Genomic DNA, 23,722 nt, shown 5'->3' with positions numbered 1-23,722 from the left:
ATTTCTTATTAATAACTTTTCATTTCTCATTGTTTACCTGGGTTGTTGCATTTCCTCTTGTACCAGGCACTATCATCATTCTCCTCTGCATTTTTATCCTCCTCAGCAAGCATTACTTCCTCTGAGATGAGATTGAATATTACTACTCACGCATACTCTTCAGTCAACAGATTATTCTGCATCATTTCAGCATCTTTCACCGCTTGAAATTACTTATTTTTCCCAAAATTAAGTTATTAGGAACTAGGTTTCTATGAAAATATGTGTGGCACTAATGGTGTAACCAGGATGTTGTTGTGCATTAGCCAAGATACACCAATTGGTTCTGAATGGTTGCTAGGATGTCGCTAGAAGGTGTACCAACTCAAATCTAAAAAGTCCCCTCCAAAATGATTAAAACATTCTTCAATGCAAGTGTATGGGATTTGTTTTTTTATCAGTTGCAATTGTCCACAAAGTTAAAATATAAAATTTTATGCCAAAATTTAATTGTACACCTCAACACCACGCATAATCTAAGAAATCATTCATGTCTATAATGGGGGACGAGTTACAAGGGTCAATGACGTGACGTTAATTAATTTGTGTCCATATGGTTCAATTAAATGTAAAAGGGTTAAAATTTCAAAATAAATTTGCAGATTACTTGCATACATTCTCTTTTTTGAGGACCAAGTCTAAAATTCTGGTTTTATTTCATTTTAAAAGAATATTTGGGAGATCATTGCAAAAATGTTAATGTGGTGTAACCGGTCTGTGTCAATTGGTGTAACTAGTATTTATTTAAATGAAAATATAAATATATTCATAAAAAAGTGTGGAATAAAATATAATCATCTAGTTTAGTGTAATGTGATTTTTACATACATTTTTTTACATACATTTTTACACACATAATCTAAGAAATCATTCATCTGTATAATGGGGGACGAGTTACGAGGGTCAATGACGTGATGTTAATTATTTTGTGTTCGCATGGTTAAATTACAATAAAATGTGGAGATTACTCGCATAAATTCTTTTTTTTGAGGACCAAGTCTAAAATTTCTGGTTTTATTTCATTTTGAAAGAATATTTGGCGGGTAATTGCAAAAATGTCAATGTGGTGTAACCGGTTTCTGTCAATTGGTGTAACTAGTATTTTTTAAATGAAAATATAAATATATTCATTAAAAATGTGGAATAAAATAAAATGTGTTCGTATGGTTCAATTACAAAAAGGGTTAAAATTTCAAAATAAAATTTGCAGATTACTAGCATACATTCTCTTTTTTGAGGACCAAGTCTAAAATATCTGGTTTTATTTCATTTTGAAAGCATTTTTGGGGGATAATTGCAAAAATGTCAATGTGGTGTAACCGGTTTGTGTCAATTGGTGTAATTAGTATTTTTTAAATGAAAATATAAATATAGCCTATTCATAAAAACTGTGGAATAAAATATAATCATCTAGTTTAGTGTAATATGATTTTTACATCAATTTTTTAATTTTTGTCAAAGATTATTTAGAAAACAGGACAAATATTACAAAAACGCATTAAAATTTACATTTAGAAATAACTAATAAAATGTAATATTTTTAAATAATTCATTTTTTTGATGATTACGCTTACCTGCCTCAAGGTGGATAAAATATTTAATATTTCTCATTCTTTGGCGCAATTTGGCACCATTTTCAGGTCCATTCAGTCTTAACTTTCATAACAATGTTGCAAATGTACTTTTTTATTGCATAAAATGAACATGAATACACTGTGAACATTGAAATAAACCTGATGCATGTTTTTAAAACAAGTTTTTAATAAAGATTTTTGAATTTCTCATTTTGCCAAACCAATTTTGTCACTGACCCACAAACATATCTTATGAGCATCCAGCAGGAGGCGGGATGAGCAGCAAACATCTGATGTACTCACACAATGGTATTGTTTTACACAATGCAGGGAGGATTTAACAATTTGGAGCGAGTGCAGGAGGAAAGTATGTGCACCTGCAAGCAGTTATCTCAGACAGGACTGCATACCTCTTAAAACATTAAAGCTGGGCCACCACGAAGCAGTCTGGAAAATCACCTCTCTAAACGAATTTAACACCCCCAGTACAGCCATGGTGGACATTAGGGAACCACATTAGGGACAAATGAGGATGACACATGACATGACAGAGCCAATTAACCCCTATTGGAGGATCAGGACATTTATAAACCAATTTAAAAGGAACTGATAATGGAAAAAAGGTAAAGGTGACATAGAATGATTGAACGGAGTATTTATCCTTGTTCTGTGATGTGACATGTTGACAAAAAAATTTTTGTTTGGGTCTGTAATGCCTTAGAAACTTCCTAAAAACCTCTCTCAGATAGCTCTATAAGGGTGGGGGATCTTAAACAAGTGGTTTTGCACCTATTTGGCTCCCCCTACTGGCTTAACTTGCAATCTCATTACTGATTGGCTGACTTTGCTGCCACTCAAAAAATGTAGCCAATTATTTTAAAGTGGAGGGGCAGTTAGATGCCTGTGATGTCATAAGCATCAGTTTTTCAGATTGGGCTGTTTTCTGGCTGACATTTCTAAAAGAGGAATTTCTATGAGACTGAGATGTTTAGCATGTTTAGCACTTTTTTTATGTTTGTGAATGTGGGTAGACTACCATTATTCAACAAAGACAAGGTAAAAATGGTTTTTCATTCTCTGTCCCCTTTAAGTTATATTTGTCTTTACTAGAAATAGGATGTATTTAAAGTGTTTTGCATATTTTTTTATGTTGAATTAGGGGCTGTTCACATATCGTGTCTTTTCGCTCTCAAGTTGGTTATTTAAAATTTAGGCATGCGGTATGCATGCTCATATAGGAAGCGACACGGTTGCGATGCGCTCATTTTTACCAGGCACGTCCGCATCTCAACTTTTCAGAATGCCAGTCGGAGCCGATGGTGTAGTGGGCAAGTGCTCTGACAAATGGTTGCAGAGGCACTTTCGGCGACCCGAGATTGAATCCCGGCTCGAGGTCCTTTGCCAACACCATACCCCTCTCTCCACCCTATACTTTCCTGTCCTCTCCTACCATACTATGTATCTAATAGAGGCAAAAAACACCCCAAAAACATAACTTAAAAAAATAAACTTTTCAGAATGCCACAAGTGCATCGCAGGTCATGTGACAGGAACCAACCAATCAGCTTCCTCACCTTTTCCTTTACTTTAAAACCTCAGCAGAAAACTGGATGAAAGACTCATAATTGCAGTCCAATGACAGACACCTAAGGAGCGCAACTGCCCGAGCGCTTTAGAAAGGAGGTCAAAAAAGCGGCACGCCTAGCATTTTCCATGCGACATGTAAAATGGCCCCTTAGAAGTCTCTAGGTCTCTAGTTGGCTACTATCCTGGTGGCATTGTTCATCATGGGGCCAGCTGAACAGTAACATAAATATACCGCAGTAATTGGTGCAGTTATACAGTTACTGATGGATTGACGTTCTCATCTCATCTTTACACCTAACATGCCGCTCTGCATGTTTAGTCAAGTAATGATGCCTGAGATTGCATTTCTTGAGGGCTGCAATTTTCTCTGTGAGAATTAAGCAGCCAGTGAGCAAGCCCATTAAGAGACCGGAAATATTGTTAACCGCCTCTAATGTTATTGTCAGACGTTTTTCAAATAAAAGGACTACAATTTGTAACGAATCTTATTACTGTATTATGATTGTAAATGAACGTGCTTAGAAATGCAGTACGAAGAAGAACCGGACTAAACTGGCCGCAAGACAGCTACTGTAAGCTCCATCACTTCCATTGTGTGAGTTTCAGCGCAGAGGGTAATGAAAGAGCTGTTACAGGCAGTCATGGGAAGAATAAGGGAATGAACCAGCTGGTGGAGACTGTGGAAGGCTATTTGGTTGCCATGGAGCTGCTGGTGATAGGAAGTGCTGAGCAACAGACTGATACATCAGATCCCACAGCGGCCGAGCAGAGATCCGGGAAAAGAGCGGAATAAACACTTATGAGAGGAAATTGCAAAGGACAGCAACTGACTCGGGCCTTCTGGTGACTGTGATGTACAACCACTAAAGGTCAAAAAAAGGGTCACGGGGGCACCTTAATGTTTGATGTTGTGGAAAATGTGTGCATTTTTATTTGTGTTGGTGCATATATTTCGAGACTGACCTGCCTTGCAGATCCACTCCAGGTACCCAGTCAGCTCTCTTTCAATCTGTTGTTGTCTGCGCAGCTTCAGGAACTCCTGCCTTTTCTCCACACGCTCTCGCTCCTTTGCAAACTCCCTGCAGGCACACACAAATAACCATAAACACTGTGCTGCACAGAGGCTTCACAGGAGCCTTGCTCTGCTGGATGAAGTGTACATGAGTGTGTTTGCTTCTGGTAATATAGTACCAGGCGCAGATTACAAAAAAAAAACACCGGGTGTATTACTGAAGAACAAAAATTAGTAAAGGAAAGAGAAGAAACCTTAAAAGGAGAAGGTGACATGCACGTCTGCAATAGCTGCAGAAAAATCAATGCTTTTGGAATCAGTAAACAACAGCTGAAAGTCTACACATATGTCCTGTCACATCTAGGAACACAAAACATTTAAGTTGACCAATGCAAAATGGTGGGTTAACATACCCAAGAGAAGTCAGGGTATCATTCCAAGCAATTCATCCATAGGGCTGGACACTTTTTATCTCTCATCTGCCTATCTATCATCTTTCTTCTTCATTTCTCACTCTGTCTTTGACTCCATGCTATGACATCTGTTAATGGTACGCTGATGGGATATGTAGCCTACGGTAATTTGAAAGTGGTATTTTTTATGCATTTTAAATTTACATTACATTTCTGCTTTTGGCAGGCGCTTTTATCCAAAGTGACTTAAAGTGCTTTTCAAAGTATACATTTTTACCAGTATGTGTGCTCCCTGGGTTAAAACCAATGACCTTTTTGCACTTCTAACGCACTGCTCTACCGCTGAGCTTTACAGGAGCATATTTGAATACGAGTTTTCATAAGCATTACAGATCTCTGCACCATGATTATGGAGCTGCATTTGGGGGGAAATTGCATGGTTTGTGCCCCCTCACAACCTGCCATCTGTTATCGTGGTAATTAGAGGAGAGTGTGATGATGGACCACCGTCATCACTCTTTAAGAAGTGTCAAGTGTGCAGAAAGGTGTGTTTAAATAGGAAGGAAAATCAGGAGGTACTGAAAAAACACCTTGAGAATGTGATCAAAGACGAAATGAATAAAAATCACAAAGAGAAAAGTAACTGTCTTTCAGTTGCGTTTCTCTTTGTGATGTTTATTCATTTCGTCTTTTTGTTATTTAATGAGTGCGTTAGTTAATTAAGCAATATCGCTCGAGTAGGAGTAGTCTCCGAGAGCGATATTGCTTTTATACAACAGTTCGACGGCACACGTTTGAAAAAGAAAACTAGAAAACAACAACGGAGTTATTTTAAAAGCCTCTTTGTTTAAGAACTACTTCTTTCGCCACGGATTTGAGGGCGGCCAGAATGACAGGTAACACTTTCGGCTGCTTTGAATCTCATAACAACTCAATGGACGGAAAAGCCGTTTTTTTATATTACCGTTTCTTGGTCACAAAGTGTAGTTTTAAGATTAGTTCAGTCGAGAATGTATATGTATTATATTTAAATCTGCAGTCGATTAGTAAAGATAGCGCCTGTTTGAACGTTTGCTTAGTGAGATTCGGTACGTATGAGAACCAAAGCATGAGCGGACGTCAGTGTTCACTCGCCCCGCTGACCACCGCCCTCTCTGGGCTACATCTCTGACAGGGATTCCCTGGCTCTCATGTCGGCCTTGTTAGTTTTTGATGGTCAAAAATGAGATCAAATCAGCAGTATTTGGTGTCATGATCAAACTATTACTTGTCTTTTGTGTTGTTATTGTTTTGGCGCGAGGTAAAAGTGAATAAAACTATACTTGTATAATGTTACTATTGCGTTCCCATTTACTCTTAACGCGATACGAGCACTCGATTATTATTAAACTTTGTTCTTGTCAGTAGTACTATATAAAACGTTTTTTTATAAGTGTCAGAGAGATGTTTTTGCATGCTGCTTATAAATATATCAGTGGCGATATCTCATAACATGTTTTTATAGTCACGTCACGATAAAATAAAGGATCAATGTCCACATTTAAAAGCTGCGGTGCTTACCTGCAGTTCCACGGTGTTTTCGCGTTCTGATAAGAGATATTGCTCCAGAAAAAAATAGTTTACAGTCCTCTTTCCAAGTGTTAATCGTCCACACGATGTGACAAGACATTACTCCCATTAAGTTAATAATAACTTCCGATTGGAATTCACACACTGATTCACGAGCTAGTGAACTAATGAGACACACGGAAAGTGATTCAAAACAGCGCGTTTGTGTGTGTCCGTATGTGTGGGCAGTCTTTCCATTCAGAGATGAGCCTGTTTAGAGGACCTCCATTCACTAGGTGGCGGAATGATACGAAAGGTGAAGCGGTTACTGTGCCGTTATCAGTAGAATATTGCACGCCTCTTAGCCAATCAGATTCGAGAACCAGAAAGAACTGTTGTATAATATGCGTTAATATGCGCCTATAAATAGTACGACAACACGTGTTTACTCATCACACACATGGATGCGCAGCAGCACACGTTTTTAAATGTGAAAAATTAAAGAAGTTAAATGTAAAAGATTATTATTGAGTTATAATGATTATGAGCTGCTTCACCTCTAGCCTGGTAAGTGATTAAATGTTTCAAATTTATTTTTTAAATTTTAAAATCTATTTTTAATTTTTTTTTAAATGCTACCACACGGATTTATTGTATATGATGAATTTGTACCTGATGCTTTTAAAAACAACTCACGGCACTGTCCGAGTGCTGAAACGGCTCTCCACACGTTTGTAAATAGAGGGTATGCGTTGACGTCACTTTTCCACGTGACCATTTGCCCTGTTGAGTTGCAAAACATTTAGCAAAATGGCTGGCTGTTCTAGCGGCGGCCGCGAAAAAGTTCATTATAATTGAGAATTATCAGCAAAAATCTAATTTAGTTGGACTTGATAGTGACCCTAGCAACTTGTCAACCCACCTGTGGTCAGTGGACGTTGGCATGGACGATCCATTTACTTCTCTTTTCTGTGTTTTTCAGCAGTCTGTAAAACGATAGCTCCGAATTCTTGTTAAATTTGTAAGTACAGTCTATTGCACAACAGTTTTTCCCATTTAGACGCATTTTCCCCATGTTTTCGCTGATTTCACACTGTACACAAATGCTGCCACTCTGTCATTTGCCACTCAGTGGACGTAACCGCAGTCACTTTCGCCGAATGTGACGTCACGTGCATACCCTCTATTCTTTATCTTTTGTTTGTTATAAGTATTTTTAGAGTACAAACCTTTTCTTGCATGTTTGTAAATAATAATTTTTTGAGATTACACTCATCATGTAGTAGGCTATCCATTTACAGTAATTAAAAGCCTGATAATTTTACTTCCATAACTAAAAGAAAACGACCTTAAAAGGTAACAGCATATGAAAACAGTGCTAGAAAGAAGTTGAGGTTCTTTCAATCTGAACATTGTGTTCAAACAGGCACATGTAAGGTTTTGTACTTCTTTGCTTATGCTGGCCTGAAAGTAAAAAATACAATTCAATCTTCCATCCTTTCTTCAGAATTGACAGTTGTTCAAATCATAAAGAGATTTAATCAAGGGAATCTTCATTCAATCTTCTCTTCATTCAGACATCGCTCAATTCAGTCTGCTTTCACTTCAGTCTCCACTCCTCTAAACTGTTCAGTCCCTTCAGTCTTCTCCTTTCAGTTTTCCTGTTTTCATTTTCCCATTTTCTCCCTTACGTCTCCACTCAACTCCCTTTAGTCTTGTTTCTTCAGTCCCTGTCCTTCAGTCTGTCCTCCTCTCCCTCGAGTCTCCTCTTTTTTGTGTCCCTTCCTCTCCCTTTATGATCTTTCTTCAGTATCCACTCTTCAGTCACCCTTCCTCTCCCTTAAGGCTATGTTTACATTAATGCGTTTATGCTTTAAAACGCGTTACTTTTGCTACGTTTACGCCTTTCATCTACACTACATCACCGTTTTCGACCCCCATAAACAGATTCGTTCGCAAACGCTGAAGACCCTGTTTTAGTTTGAGAACTCAGACGTTGCTCTGAGTGTAAATGAACATAGACGGAGTCTTATGTAGACGAACAGCTGATATTAACGTGACAGCATCATTTTCAAAGTAAAAATTATTTTATTGATGTAAATGTTGGTTTGCAACGGAGGTTTTGCCTAAAATAGTAAACATCTACCAACCAGCTATTATAAATGCTATATCGGATTGTTTTAACATGTATCCTTATAGATAATGTCTGTTTTATATTAATGTTTGAGTATTGTTGGGTTTAATGTGTTTATGTTTTGTTTAAATTTAGTTAGCTTACGAAAGATAGACTGTAATTTTATACGCCATATAGGCGTTGCAAAGGCCAATATGAAGGGAGAATTGTAATGGGTCAGACATTATTTTCCAGTTTAATGTAAGTTTTGTTTGCTACTTTAAAATTAATTTCGTTTCAGATAATTGGTCTCTTAATTTTAATCGATGTTTTGTTGATAAGTTTTGTGAATATAAATTAATAAAAACAATAAACTCAACGTCATTAATATAATGCTCATTTAGGCGCTTGGCTTTTAGCTATTTGTGTGTTGTTAGCGGAGGACGTGCACGGACCTCGCACACTTTTAAAAATTAATGCAATAAGCATTTCTGGTAGGCTAAAGCAATACTTCACCTCTTACTATGTTTGATTGAAGTTTGCATTTGCTGAAATTTATTTTTGCTTCAAGTTCGCTACTGTTTAGAATGCTTTCTTTTTAAATCATAAAGACCTTTCTGTTTAGTTATAAAATCAAAATTAACCTATTAATCATATTAATATGTTGTAGGGGGAGCTAGAACAGTATTAGTGTTTATGTTTTGTTTAAATTTAGTTAGCTTACGAAAGATAGACTGTAATTTTAAACGCAATATAGGCGTTGTAAAGGCCAATATGAAGGGGAAATAGGGGGAAAATAGAACAGTATAAGACTTTCCCAAACACATTTTTATAGGTTCAAAAATAGTGTCTGTTATAGTTGCCAGCAAAGGACCCATGTATGAATTTTTGTCAATATCGCACACCCCTAGGCTGCGTAAACGTGCAAAGGTAAGCTATTATTAGAGTAATAAGTTATTTTACACTTATATGCGCATGCCCAGTTACGTGATTGGTCATGTTTCATGCGTTTATGGTGGTGTATAGTGTGGATGAAGATTCTTTTTAAAATGCCAGTATAAACGAGGATCGTTTTCATTTTAAAATGCCGTTTTAAAGCGCAAATGCTCTAATGTAAACATGGCCTAAGTCTCCTCTCTTCAGTCTCCCCACCTCTCCCCTCAGTTCATACTCGGCAATCTCAGTTTCCCACTTTTCTGTCATCTCCTCAGTAGCGGCTCCTGACTATAAATTTAAGTGGGGCAAATTCTGCATCTTATAGTAGTTTATGTGACTAACTGCTAGGGGTATAAGTTTTACATTTAAATGACTGAACGCATGCAGAACATTGAGCACAGGTCTGGTGTCCTCCCGTAATTCAGCCTGACAGGCGCGTTCTAATGTTGATAACTTTTGGTTTAAACATTTCCAGATGAATGTTTGAAAAATAAAAAAGTAAGCATGGAAAATAAAACATGTTATTTCGTTTATTACAACCAGAATGACATAAGGCCAAAGCTTTATGTCATCCCACGACCCTACTAAACAGCTTACCATTGGTCGTTTAACTGTTGCACAATTTTAATATCTGGCTTGTCAAGGCAAAATTGTTTGATGTCCATTTTCTCATTAACTAACAATCTTTCAAACGAATTCTGTTACTCTACACTGTTACAATCTGGTTGATTTGTACCACTCACGGTGCTCACAACCTAAACAACCAGCCGTAATAAAGCTGTCCCACAGACTGATATACACTTATACCTGTCTGATATAAATTCTGAATCGCAAAGGTGATATTATGCACGGCTCTTTCATGTACTATAAGGAAGTCCTTATCAATATAAAATCACTGTTAGTTTGTAACATGCATTTGAAAAAGCAACACTCGTCAAACATAACCATTATAAATATTCTTTATTATCATGAAAATACCTGAAAATGTTTGAAGAACGGCAATATAAATACGCTTATACATTTCCTGGAGCTGCCTGTGTAATGGTACTTCTTCTGCAATGCATATTGAGATTCTGCATGAGAGCGCCCTCTGGCTTTTGGATGTAGCGGCATTTTACCATAATTCATTGAAAAGCATAGCAAGCAAAATCGCTCTAACCCCTCAGTCACATTAGCTACAGGAGACAGAGCGACAGGCTACCATTCATTTTCAATGGGAGTGACCGTTTGCTAGCGACAAGCTTGCCTCTGCCCCGAGCAAGGTGGGGCCAAAATAGACAAGAAGGTTATTTTATGCAAATGCTGAGCGATGCGACAAAGCGACTGCCATCAGAGTTAAGAGGCAGCATGATGTAGGTCAGTGGCTCGAGTATAGACAGTAAAAGAAAGGGCTTGAGTCGAAGAAAATAATTCAAGATGGCGTAAAATGCGTATTTCTGTATATATCTGATAAGTATGGCATTTTATCTCATATATTTTGTTACTTTTATCGAGAAATAAATACTTTTAAAACCAAAAACATCGTTCTTGTAACTTAACAATACCTCTGAAGTGACTTTTGATACCGCTTTTAGATACTAGCCAAGGAACGCACATCAAGTGAGTGCGTGTCGCACGGTGTCACTCACTTTTGTAGCTAATGTGACTCCAGGGGCCCTATTTTAACGATCTAAGCGCATTGTCTAAAGCGCACTGCGCACGGTCTAAATGGGTGTGTCCGATGCCACTTTTGCTAATTTAGCAACGGGAAAAATGGTTTGTGCACCGACCGCACGGTCGAAAAGGGTTGTACCCATTCTAGTAATGGGTAATGGGTATGTTTTGGGCGTAACGTGTGATATACCAATGAGAGTCTTACCTCTCATCCCCTTTAAAAGCCTGTTGCGCTGGCGCTATGTCTAATCCCTATTTAGATGACGGCCTTTGTAAACTGAAATACTAAGCGGAGGAAGAAAACCCCCAGTTTAAGAATAATGTTACAAAATGTGTTGTTTTCATTTTTATTAAAAAATTTTAATTTTGGGGATTAAAACTTTTAAAAGCCGTTTTCTTTCAGTCATAGAAGTAAAAATAGGCTTTTAAAAATAGGCAGGCTTTTAATTGCTGTAAATGTATTGATATCCTACATCAGGGCTATTCAATTAGTTTTTCGTGGGGGCCAGTTCATGAAAAGCATCACAAATGAGGGGCCGGAGAAATAACAGTGATGTAACGGAGATATACATTTTCCTACATTTAAACATACTAATGTTATATTCTGAAACTACATAAAAACAAAATCAGTGCATTGTACAATAGGCTTTTTCTACAAACATGTATTTTCAGACTGCATTCAACAACATAAGTGCATTGTTAGATGTCTAAGTAGGATTTTCTACATCCAGACATGTTCATATGTTATTAATAAATATTTTAAATTTTGCATAACAACATAAGTGCATTGTAAAATGCCCATGTAAGCTTTATTTTACATTTAAATAGGTAAATAAGATCCATATCACACTCATTGAGAATTTAACTTATTTACTCACTTAAGTACACATAACAAAACAGTTTATAATATGGAACATAATTGTTTTATGCTGTTTTTTGTCAAAGCTAATTATTACAGTAGCCATATTTACACTACAACCGCCATCTTAATAACTGGCAAACATTAGGCTAGCTTCTAATAAGACAGAATATGTTTTTAGATTTCGCAAGAGCAGTAAAATCAGTTGTATGTTTGTCAGCGCGATGCACATACAGTGGTGCAGGTGCTGGGCTGTGAGCGATGGGCGATTAACTCGTTTTAATTGCATTCTTGTGTGAGAACGATGACTCGCATAATATTTGAGCATTTAGTCTGCTTTGAATTTTGGAGAAACTTTTTGTCTAGTTCACAAAATCGTTTCAACGAGTTTCCTTTATTAAGACATCTAACGTAAATGTCATTGTGGATAAGCAAGTCATTGAGCTGACATATCAGACAACAATTGTCGGAAAAGGCAGTGTTTTTAAGCTGGAAATACAACAAATAAAGTTAAAACAGCCATAGAGACCGGTCTCTTAACTCACCACTGTCAGCTATTGCATCTTGAGACGCGGGCGCGAGCGGGTGAGACCAAAGCGCGAATATAAACACGTGACACAGCTGCTCGCACCAGTCACGTGACTCGCGCTCTGCAGCTCATGCTGTATGAAACAGACGCACGCGCATCAACTCGTAACTGTACGGCCCGTTCTCTAACTTACTAAATTTATTCTAGAGATGTCTTTTTTACAGACTACATAAAGGGCCGGATCAAATTACCTGGGGGGCCGGGTTTGGCCCGCGGGCCGCCAATTGAATAGCCCTGTCCTACATAATTATGTAATTTCATAAAATAATTAGATTTTTTTTACAAAACATTACTTAAAATGTTTCTCATCTCACCATATCCACAGGTACAGAGTCATGTACAATAAATCCGTAAGATAGCATTTAAAAAACATTTAAAAATAGATGCATTTGTTTAAAGCAAAGCATTTATTTACCAGGCTACAGGTGAAACAGCTCGTAACGTCTCATAATCGGTCCTCATTTATGTCCAAGAGACTAAATAATAGTCTTTTACATTTCAATCCATTAATCTTTTTATATTTGAAAAGCGTTGTTGTGCTGCTGAGCATTTATATGTAAGCAAACCTGCGTTGTCGTCCCGTTTATATAGCGCATATTTCTAACGCGCTCTTTAAATAATAAAAAAACATATTCCGCCATTGACTTTAAACTTTAGACCAGGTTTTTGTTGGTCAATGGCGTAGTCTATTTTAGTTGCCTCAAAATAGCAACGCGCCAACAATGCGCCTGAACACACCTCGTTTTCAGACCTGAACGCCGCGCAAACATGGGCGCAAATGCATTTGCTATTTAAACAACATGCCATTAAACATGAAAATTATAATTGCGCGGGGTCGAAACTAGCAAAATACACTTGGTCGCGCTGCATATAAATGTCATATTAATCTAAACCCTGTCCAGGAAACCGCCCCATAGAGTTCTATATTTTTGAATGGATTAACATTTTGGTTAATCTGCCCATGCATACAAGCCGCCGCCTGCTCTCCCTTCAGTCTCTTCTCCTTTTCTTCAGTCTCCCCACCTCTCCCCTCAGTGTACTCTCATCTATCTCCTCTTCCCTTTTTTCTGTCCTCACCCTTCAGTCTCCTTTCTTTAGTCTCCACTCCTCTCTCCTTATTCTCCTCTTTTCAGTCTCCTCTCCTGCATTGCAGTGGCAGTGTGATTGTGTATTTGTGTGTATCTAAGTGCGTGACAGATGACAGGGAACACCATCTCTGCTGCAACCTCTCTCTGTCTCCCTCTAACACGCACACTAAACCGCAAATACACGTATCATTGACGTTTAATCCGACTCCAATTGTATTTTAATCATAGTATGAAAACAAAATCTCCCGCTCATAAAAGAACTCCAGACAGAAATATTGACTAGTTTGCACACATTCGCACACACAGATAAGCAGAACACACAGAGGCAGATGCACAGAAACAGCCTGTGATCCAGCATCTATCAGCATGGGTTTGTTTGGTAGAGAAACACAGGTGCTGTCTCACTTTAAGTGAAAAACCTTATTTAAATCTATACTTCCAGAGCAGGTTACAAAACAGTCTGTTACACAACTAAACTCTACAAGTGATTCACTGAAGAGGTTTGTGTACAACTCCTGCAGTTTGCTTTCTGGATCCATGCTGGCAGACGGCACACTGAGCACACGCCACCCACCACTCCTCGAATCCTGGCCCTACAACTTTCCTTCTATCTCTCCATGAGGTCTCAAAATGACCTTTCACTCAACCCAGACAAACTGACCATCTAAAACCTTGTACACAGACATCCTAACACAAAACATCCACTGCCACAGTACCCAGTGAATCCAGGGATGACAACAACATAGCAATATTTATTCAGAAATGTGTGAAGTGTTATGAATTACATATGTTTCATAAACACTGATTCATTCACTTCTAAGTGACTCAGATGGATGGTCTCTCCTTAAGACTGCAGATGAGAATGCAACATTACGTAACCACGGCAAAGCCTTCTGGAAATGTGCAGAATTTTTCACAAACCTTACGCTTCATTTTTTACTACCTTCCCGCCTAAGCACAACCCAAGGCGAAGGAGGCAGCAGGAGAAGTCTGTATCTTGGTTATGCAACATTTTATTTTAACCTAATTAGGAGCTTCTGAGCTCACATCGCTCTTTGCAGCCTTTGGATTTAAATATTTCACTTTAGTAGGAAATTTGGGGGTTGCACAGTACTGGATTACCTTAAGCACAGATACATCGATACTGTAGATGGATGCAAGATGTCCCATTTGATTGGCCGAGCCGCTCTGTAATGCAAAACTGTGCAAATGTTCTATTATCGTTTAAACACAAAGGCACACATTTCTTTTAATGTGCTGCAATGCACAAACAATTTTTGGCACTAGTAACTGAAATAAACTTCATATCATCCCAGGAACTGTGCGACTTTGAGGGCCTCCTCTGCCTTTAAAGCTAAAAGCAGCTTTGAATGAATAAATTTCACACTGTGAGACTAAGAATGACAAATTCACTTGAAGGGCAAAGAGAACGTAAGACAATTGTATACAGAAAGAAAGAAAGAAAGTGGAGATGTGGGGAATTAAGAAAAAAGTGGCTTTGTGACCATTTAGCAGGCTATACTAAATAGCACTAAAAGTGGTTCACTGCTATATATCATCGGATGCACGCGCAGTGTCACGATTACGCTCCTGAACTGAACTGAATTTCCGGTCCAGATTTATTTATTGGTCTGGCTAGTGGCTAAACTGATCTCTGAAACATATACCTTGTCGAAAATTAAATGTTTCGCTAAAGACTAGGTAGATGATGAGCATGGATCACAACTGTGTGAGAGGTTTGGCAAGAATTCAAGGACCAGTAAACTACCTAACACAGTTTACGTTATTTTACACAATAATGTTATTTCAGTGTAATAGTTGATACGCGTTAGATATAATATACAATACAATCTCAAGGCAAGTCATGGTAGCCTCTTATGAAACAAGGGGGCATATTTGTTCCTCAGACGTTGCATTATAAACATGACACCCGAAAATTTCATTATAAATCATGAATGAAAAGTGAGAGTCGAACGAATGTCCGGTAGTGAACTAATTGTTTACAGTATTTATATCGTTATTTGGTCCAAAACGTCAAGATTGTGAGGCAAACAAATCGTTTTAGATTAAAAGGCTTGGATATTCCATTTCCTTTGACTTTTGGGGATTTATGAACAATTTGTTTTGGACAATTTCACCGAAGAGGATAAAGGGACGATTTTGAAGGCAAGTAAATAACCTAAATCGGCACCACCTGGTTCAGGTAACTACCAACTAGATTACAATTTTAGGACTGCTATAAATCATATGCTTTGTGTGTGGAATCCTTAATGGAATCCTGAGAGTCTAAGCTTTCGAATGATGTGCCGCATGACTAGGGCTGGCACGGTTCACAAAACCCTCGGTTCGGTTCGTATCACGGTTCTATGGTCACGGTTCTCGGTTCAGTACGGTTCTTGTTGTTATTTTTTCTTTTAATTTTTAACACTCCAGAAATGTATTATCTTATTAATGTATTAAATATTTAGGATACAGTATTAAAAAAGTTATATCATGTAATCATGCACAAACTGAATTTGACTTTAAGCACATTATTGGGAACATCCCTGAGGAAAGCCAGGTGAGATTTTGATACAGCAAGAGGGAAGACATTGATGATTTCAACATGCTTTTCATTTATTTGGCAAAAAAGAGAATGTGTATTGCCATCTACATGAACTTATGTGCCTTTTTACCACACAAAGATAACTTGCATTTATCAAATTCCCAACTTCAGTGTAGGTCTAAGATTTATCACTGAGAGTCTGCTTTTTTACTGCAGAGAGTATATGTGGACGAGAGAGAAACATAACGTTTACACCTGTAATATTTAAATCCGTCTCTTTTGTCCACTTTTGACTACTTCTGTCCTGATTACTTTAAGGGGCAGTTTATGAAATAAGATCGCGCAACTTTCACGCGGTAGCAAAATGAAACTACGCGGAAATCAGCCTCTTTCGTTTTATCAATGAAAGGCTAAAAATAGCGCTGAATACGAAAAGACGTGTTCATTACCTCAGATTAGATAAATGGGCGGAGAGAAGGCTGTCGTCGCGTGTGGCTGTTTTGAACACATTCAACCCATAGCCAGTTCTATATATCTGTATCATCATAGGTAACATGAAATAAAAAATGTTTCCACACACCAAACTTATACGACGCTGGGGCATCCTCCAACTCCGGGCAGACTTCCATTTCTCTCCCTCTTGCCATTTCTACACGTAACATGACCGGCAGCACTCACTCTCCACAGCAGTCACCTATTCTTTCGCGCTATTCGCGAAAGGGAAACACACTATCTGGGGTCACATACAGGGCATGAGGTTACATTGCGCATGCCATGAACCGTTGAACCGTACGGCACACACGCGCTCCGAACCGAGACAAGCGAACCGAACGGTTCGGATTTTTTTCATGAACCGTGCCACCCCTACGCATGACCGTATATTTTGAAGATTTAATGCTTCAAAGTTACAATTTATACAGTTTATGCAGGCTCACGAGCAAGGTAGGGGGTTTGCTGTGTACGGCACAGTGATCCTTATCAAGTTAAACCCCATTTACTCAACCCCATTTGGTCCCAAAAAATACCCATAAAATTCCCAGATAAGCTTTTGTGTGAAAGCAAACACTCGGTGTCGGAAAAAGGACTTAGTAAGATACACAGGAAACCCTCTATGTAGTGATGCACCGATGTGAAAATTTTGGCCGATGCCGATAACCGATATGACCCTTGTCTGTTATGGCCGATACCGATATTTGCCGATGCCGATATCTCTGTATAAAAACACATTTTAATGATAATCAAATAAAGAGCTATTTTCCAAAAAAAAAAATACTTTTGTAATTTATTCCCAGAAATGACTGATTGGGCACCTTTACCCATGTGCAAAATGTCATCAATTAGCTGATTGATATGTAAGCTTATTCTTTGTAAGCTTCGGGATGCTTATTTTTTAAGTGGGTGATCAAATTGGTTGTGTTGAACAATTTGTCCCGAACTCCCCCTCGTATCACCCGGCCCTCACTCTCATTGCTCACAGCAGCAGGGGTGTCCGGACTTTTTTGTGTTGTGATCTACTTTTAAAATGATAAAGCCGACAAGATCTACATGCTAAAAAAACACTTTAAATGCGTGGACTATACTACATATATTTCTACATTAGATTTAGGGCTGTCACCATTACTCTATTTTTTTGAGAAGTTGAAAAAAATCCTGGAGTTCATGTCGAGTACTGTATAAAATAGCAGAGACACGGTTTAGTAAAACAAACTAGAAAGAAAATGACAATAGTATCAGAAGCATATAAATCAGCACAATGCTGCAGCTCTCTCTCTCTCTCTCTCTCTCTCTCTCTCTCTCTCTCTCTCTTCCTCCCTCGTTCGCTCGGGCGCGCGTACACACACCGGGCGCGTGCATCAGCTGCATGAAGGAAAGAATGCGATTGCATCCTGGTAAATTTCGGAAGTTTACACTGCAGCGGGCAGGCATAAGATTTATAAAAACACATTTGAGAAGAAAAGCACAGCAATTCAAAAAGACTTTGTGTTTCACAATTACTCTAAGACAGTGGTGTCCAGACTTTTAGCCGACAAGTTCTACATGCTAAAAACACTTTAAATGCGTGGACTATACTGCATATATCTCTACATTGGATTAAGGGCTGTCCACCAGAGCATGTGAGTGAAGCAGAGCGGTGTGACGCTCCGCTAAATATTCCGTTCTACTGTTAAAGCGCTCCACTCAGTCGCTCACCGCCCAAGCAAGCGCTCCGTTAACTTTCCGCTCACGCTCGCAAATAAACCAATTCCCGCTCAGATCCCGCTCCGATATAATTTTTTTTAGTAAGCCTAATTTTCCCGCTCAGATCCCGCTCCGATATAATTTTTTTTAGTAAGCCTAATTGTTTTCTTGGATAATTGCATTTAATTAAAGTATTAGCTGATAAATCGCAGTTATGTACAGTTGTGTGTTGGCTATTATAGTTTAACTGATACGGAGCTCCGGATATAATTAAAATTAACAAATTGTTTCCACGACATTCACATGTTTTACTAATTTTAAGTAATAATAAATGTAATAAGTAATCACGAAATATTATAATAATTCGTTCCCCTTATGAGAAAGATTAACAAACTATTCTGTTATATAAATATAGTATTTGAAAAAACTAAAATAAATTGAAGAACAATTTCTTAACAAGAAGGTTTTTAAAGTGCAAATTTACAGTGCATCAGTACATACAGAACACAGCTCTGTCTTAAAGAAATTAAAATTAGATAGTATTTATGAACCTGTAAATGTACAAAACGAATGCAATACAGAAGGCCATGAGTATTTATTTATGGCATTTTCAATAGTATATTGGTAGATAAATTAACGTGTATCTATATAGTATGAAAACGAATAAATCATTATTTTGGCTAAATTCATCTGGATATATCATTTTACTCAGACTGATTTGTCATCATTTCAGAAGCTTAAATGCTATCTAAAACAACTTACATTTTATCCCGAGTGTTACTTGGTCAAAAATATTTTGAAATATAGCCGCGAGAGCAAATTATAGCACAAAAATGTTTAGCTCACACGGACCGAATGAAAAGCCGTTAATTAAGCGAACTCTCTGTAAAATAGAGGACGTGCTGAATCAGTCGAGTCGGCAGATTATCATCAATGTTTATAATGTCCCACGCATGCTGTTGATGAAAAAAAATAATATCTAAATGTCCAGGGAAGAGTCCAGTGTTTAGTCAGTTAATATTAAATGCGTTTTTGGCTGAAGCTTTCTCATCCACGGAGCGGAGAACTATAAAGATTCTTATTTTAAGTGGTTTTAATGCTGGTAAGCAATCAGTTAGCCTATTATGGCGCTTTGTATTTGTGTTGATCAGTTAGATTAAAGTAGCCTAATTTTAATCTTTAAAACTGCATCTAGATGCAGACGTCACTACAGTTATTCTGTCATCTTAGTTTCATTTCATTCATTTCTATGTAATGCTGGCGACTTCATTAAAACAATATTTGAACTCCATAACTTATTGCTACCCATTTTTACAGATTCTCGAACTAGCAAATTACCAAAGGGCATTCTGGGATGAGCGAGCGGTGCTGAGGGTATTGAGCGAGCAGAGCGGAAATTTCGGAAATTCGCTCTGCGCTCTGATGGAAATATTACCGCACCGCTCACATGCTCTGGCGGGCAGGCATAAGATTTATAAAAACACATTTGAGAAGAAAGGCACAGCAACTCAAGACTTAAGTTACGTGTGTCACAATTACTCTTGGAGGCATTGAGCAGCATAAGGATACACAGTTAATTTATGTGCAATCTACCGGCATTGCCTTTGCGATCGCGATCGACGTATTGGACACCCCTGTCACACAGCATAGCGAGGATCTTCTTCAGACACTTTGAAGAACGACCAGGCAAACGACAGAACCTGCTTCAGCACATGTGTAACTTATGCCCTTGTGCAAAAACAAACGTACTCGCCCCCACACGTCTCCTACACACACGTCAAATACACATGAATGATTATCGGCCTGTTCACATCGGCCCTATTTTGACATCGGACCGATGCCGATGTGTAAAAAAATGACCATATCGGCCGATATTATATCGGCGGCCGATATATCGTGCACCACTACCTCTATGTGAACAAGAAGCCGAAACAATGCCATAATGGGCGTCTTATCGTAAGGACGCGCGCGTCATCACAACAAAAGATATGGTTCAGCTCTTTAAAACAAGAGATTTACATGCATATCAACATTCACAACAAGAAATGTCTCAAACTAGATTGAAGCAGGAAATGATAAATGAGACGCATAAACAATGCTGGGCGTGCCATAGTGAGGACGCGCGTGTCATGGCAACATGAAGTTGGTTCAATTCTTTAAAATAAGGGATTTACAGTTGTGTTCAAAATTATTCAACCCCAACTGAAATTGATTGTTTTGGCCGGTTTGACATTGATTTTGATCATTCAGTCATCCTGCTTACAATTACATCAAAGAGGCATGTGTAGGTCAGACAAATATAACATAACATTTATAATGAAATAACCACAAATGTCTTTTCTGTGCTCACATCATTATCAGTTTTATTCAACCCCCAAGTGACATTCAATCTTAGTACTTAGTACAACATCCTTTTACAGTTAAAACAGCTTTTAAACGTGAAGCATAGCTTGACACGAGTGTCTTGCAGCGATCTACGGGTATCTTCGCCCATTCATCATGGGCAAAAGCCTCCAGTTCAGTCACATTCTTAGGCTTGCGCACTGCAACTGCTTTCTTTAAGTCCCACCAGAGGTTCTCAATCGGATTTAAGTCTGGTGACTGCGATGGCCACTTCAAAATGTTCCAGCCTTTTTTCTGCAACCATGCTCTAGTGGATTTGGAGGTATGCTTGGGATCCTTGTCCTGTTGAAAGGTCCAACGTCTCCCAAGCCTCAGGTTTGTGACGGACTGCAACACATTGTCATCCAATATCTCCTGGTACTGAAGAGAATTCATGGTACCTTGCACACGCTGAAGTTTCCCTGTACCTGCAGAAGCAAAACAGCCCCAAAGCATGATTGACCCCCCACCATGCTTCACAGTAGGCAAGGTGTTCTTTTCTTCATAGGCCTTGTTTTTCCTCCTCAAAACATAGCGTTGATCCATGGGCCCAAACAGTTCTAATTTTGTTTCATCAGTCCACAGAACACTATCCCAAAACTTCTGTGGTTTGTCCACATGACTTTTGGCATACTGCAGTCGACTCTTCTTATTCTTTGGAGACAGCAAGGGGGTGCGCCTGGGAGTTCTGGCATGGAGGCCTTCAGTACGCAGGGTGCGCCGTATTGTCTGAGCAGAAACTTCAGTACCCACATCTGACAAATCTTTTCTCAGTTCCTCAGCAGTCACACGGGGACTTTTTTCCACTCTACGCTTCAGATAGCGCACAGCAGTCGCAGTTAGCATCTTTTTTCTGCCACGACCAGGAAGCGTTTCAACAGTGCCCTTTGCCTTGAATTTGCGAATGATGCTTCCTATGGTGTCTCTTGGTATGTTTAACATCTTTGCAATCTTTTTATAGCCATTGCCCTTCCTGTGAAGATTAGTCACCTCTTCTCTTGTCTTCCTGGACCATTCTTTTGACTTCACCATGTTTGTAACCACACCAGTAAATGTTTAGAAGGAGTTGAGTATCACACTCATATTAAAGCTGCCTAATTGGTGCTTATTAGGCTTTATTGCTGTTCCCTGACATCCACATGTGTTTTCAATACCTGATTGAAAACACTTCAATGAACCTCTGTTCTTCAGAGTGGTAGTTCTTTAAGGGGTTGAATAATTGTGTCAATGAAGAATTCACAAAATAAACATTTACTACTATATTACAAAATCAATTGATGTCATTTTAGTTGCATATGGTTCTTTAAGAAGTCATTGTAGGATTTCATTCTGAATACAATTACAAATGTACACTAAATTCCCTAAAACCCTTAACAGCATTGGGGGGTTGAATAATTTTGAACACAACTGTACATGCAGATCAACATTCATGACGAGAAATGTCAGTAAACTGGACGTACGCAGATATCAGGTTAGCTCGTCACTTACCGCGCTGAAGCGGAGATCATTCAGCAGCATAAAAGAATATCGCGTCACATGCTCATTTGAGCTTATAATAAACAAAAATGCCCGCGCATCATCCCAACAAGTTATATCATTTAGCTCCTCAAAACGGGGGTTTTAAATGCATATTAACAATCACAATGAGAAATGTCTGAAAACTGGATTAAAGCAGAGATCAGGAAGCTTGTCAAATATCCACTTTGAAGGTGAGATCATTCACCAGCATAGATCAGCGTGCCAGGCACTCCTTTAGTCTTATCATAAACAAAAATGCACGGTTTCTGAAGAGAGAAAGAATAAATAATATGCAAACTTCAGACGCTGTGTAGAAGATAGTGCAGGACTTCCAACAGGTCACGTGTCTTTCCGGGACCTTGTAGATGCCGGCAAATCATTGGCAGTGTGAATGAACAAAAAAATCAAACGACCCCGGAACAATCCAGGATGCATAGTTTTTCGTGTCCGTGGCACGACTTTCTTTTTCGTGTCATTTTATATTTTGTTTTCTCATTGTTTTCTCATATTTTTTAAATCATTGTTGCTTGGGGTTGGGGTTCGATTTGGGGTTTGGTTAAGGATGTAATTTTATGTATTGGTTTCTACATGTTTCTCTTCCGATGTTAAAACAATTTCCGCTTGAGGTTGGGGTTTGGGTTAAAAAAATTAGGAAAAAGCAATACATAAAATGACACGAAAAAGCTATTCGTGCTCAATGGCACAAAAAAAGCAGAAAATCGTGTCCATGAACACGAATAAATGAATCAAATATTTCGTGACTATACCACGACTTGCCTTGAGATTGGGTTGTAATATATGAGCAAAGGTAATTTACACAAGACATAAACAACATGCATTGATATTCATGTAAAAAAATACATATTTTTGTACATATCTTGGTACAACATTATGGTAATTAACATTTTTAAAATAATAAAAAAAAAAATTAAAAACCCTAAAAGCTAATGCAACTTATATAAAAAGTTATATAAAATATACAAGCCTTTAACCAGGAAATCGTGTAAACATCCATCACAACTGGTCATGAATTTGTATTGGACAAATGCAAAGAGGGGCTCTGTCTCCACATTTCAACAAACACACACTTACACCAATACTGTACATTATGTAGCCAGAGGTAAAACATTAAGAGAGAGAGAGAAAGAGAGAAGAGAGAGAAGAGAGAGAGAGAGAGAGAGAGAGAGAGAGAGAGAGAGAGAGAGAGAGCGCAAGAAGAAAAACAAAGCATGAGTTGTAACCCTTTATAGAGAGTGTGTGGCTCTTGGCTCGATCATAACTGATGGAAAAATCTAATTCTGACCTACACTGCATTGGCAAAATACGACAGCATAATCAAATTCAAAGGGTATCTCCTGCACTTAGCACTGCCTCTATACATGCATAGGCTGTAAGTAAATGGATCCCAACCTGTAGGACAGAAATGATTTTATAGGGCTTTCAATGCTTTAGGAAAGCCCATTTATTTTAAAAGGGTGATTTATTTGAAAGTGCATCTTTTAAAATCATAATTTTAAAGGAGTGCTGGTTGTTTGCATCCCCATAAGCTTTATATAAGCTTTGAATGATTGCTGTATGCTTTGTATTTGCTCCACATGATCTAAATGTATGTTTACAGCCAACCTAGTGCGTAAATCCGAAAGCAGGTGATTATTTAAGCGGGTTGTGTAAAGTATGGATCTAGTGTG

General features: G+C 38.3%; 1 protein-coding gene across 10 annotated transcripts in view; it reads right to left on the bottom strand.

Annotated features, from left to right (window-relative positions):
• Window positions 1–23,722, bottom strand: part of cacna1ba (calcium channel, voltage-dependent, N type, alpha 1B subunit, a) — a 160,375-nt gene that overhangs the window by 78,436 nt on the left and 58,217 nt on the right. For all 10 annotated transcript variants that reach the window (XM_073861032.1, XM_073861035.1, XM_073861033.1 and 7 more), the window contains exons 8-9: window positions 4,164–4,279; window positions 38–121 (exon numbers count right to left, since the gene is read on the bottom strand). In XM_073861032.1, coding sequence (XP_073717133.1) covers window positions 38–121; window positions 4,164–4,279 — 200 coding nt within the window. The remainder of the gene's footprint in view (window positions 1–37; window positions 122–4,163; window positions 4,280–23,722) is intronic.

Source organism: Misgurnus anguillicaudatus, chromosome 22 (genome assembly GCF_027580225.2).
Source record: "Misgurnus anguillicaudatus chromosome 22, ASM2758022v2, whole genome shotgun sequence".
Classification (NCBI taxonomy): domain Eukaryota; kingdom Metazoa; phylum Chordata; class Actinopteri; order Cypriniformes; family Cobitidae; genus Misgurnus; species Misgurnus anguillicaudatus.
This window is presented reverse-complemented; position numbering and strand designations above follow the sequence as displayed.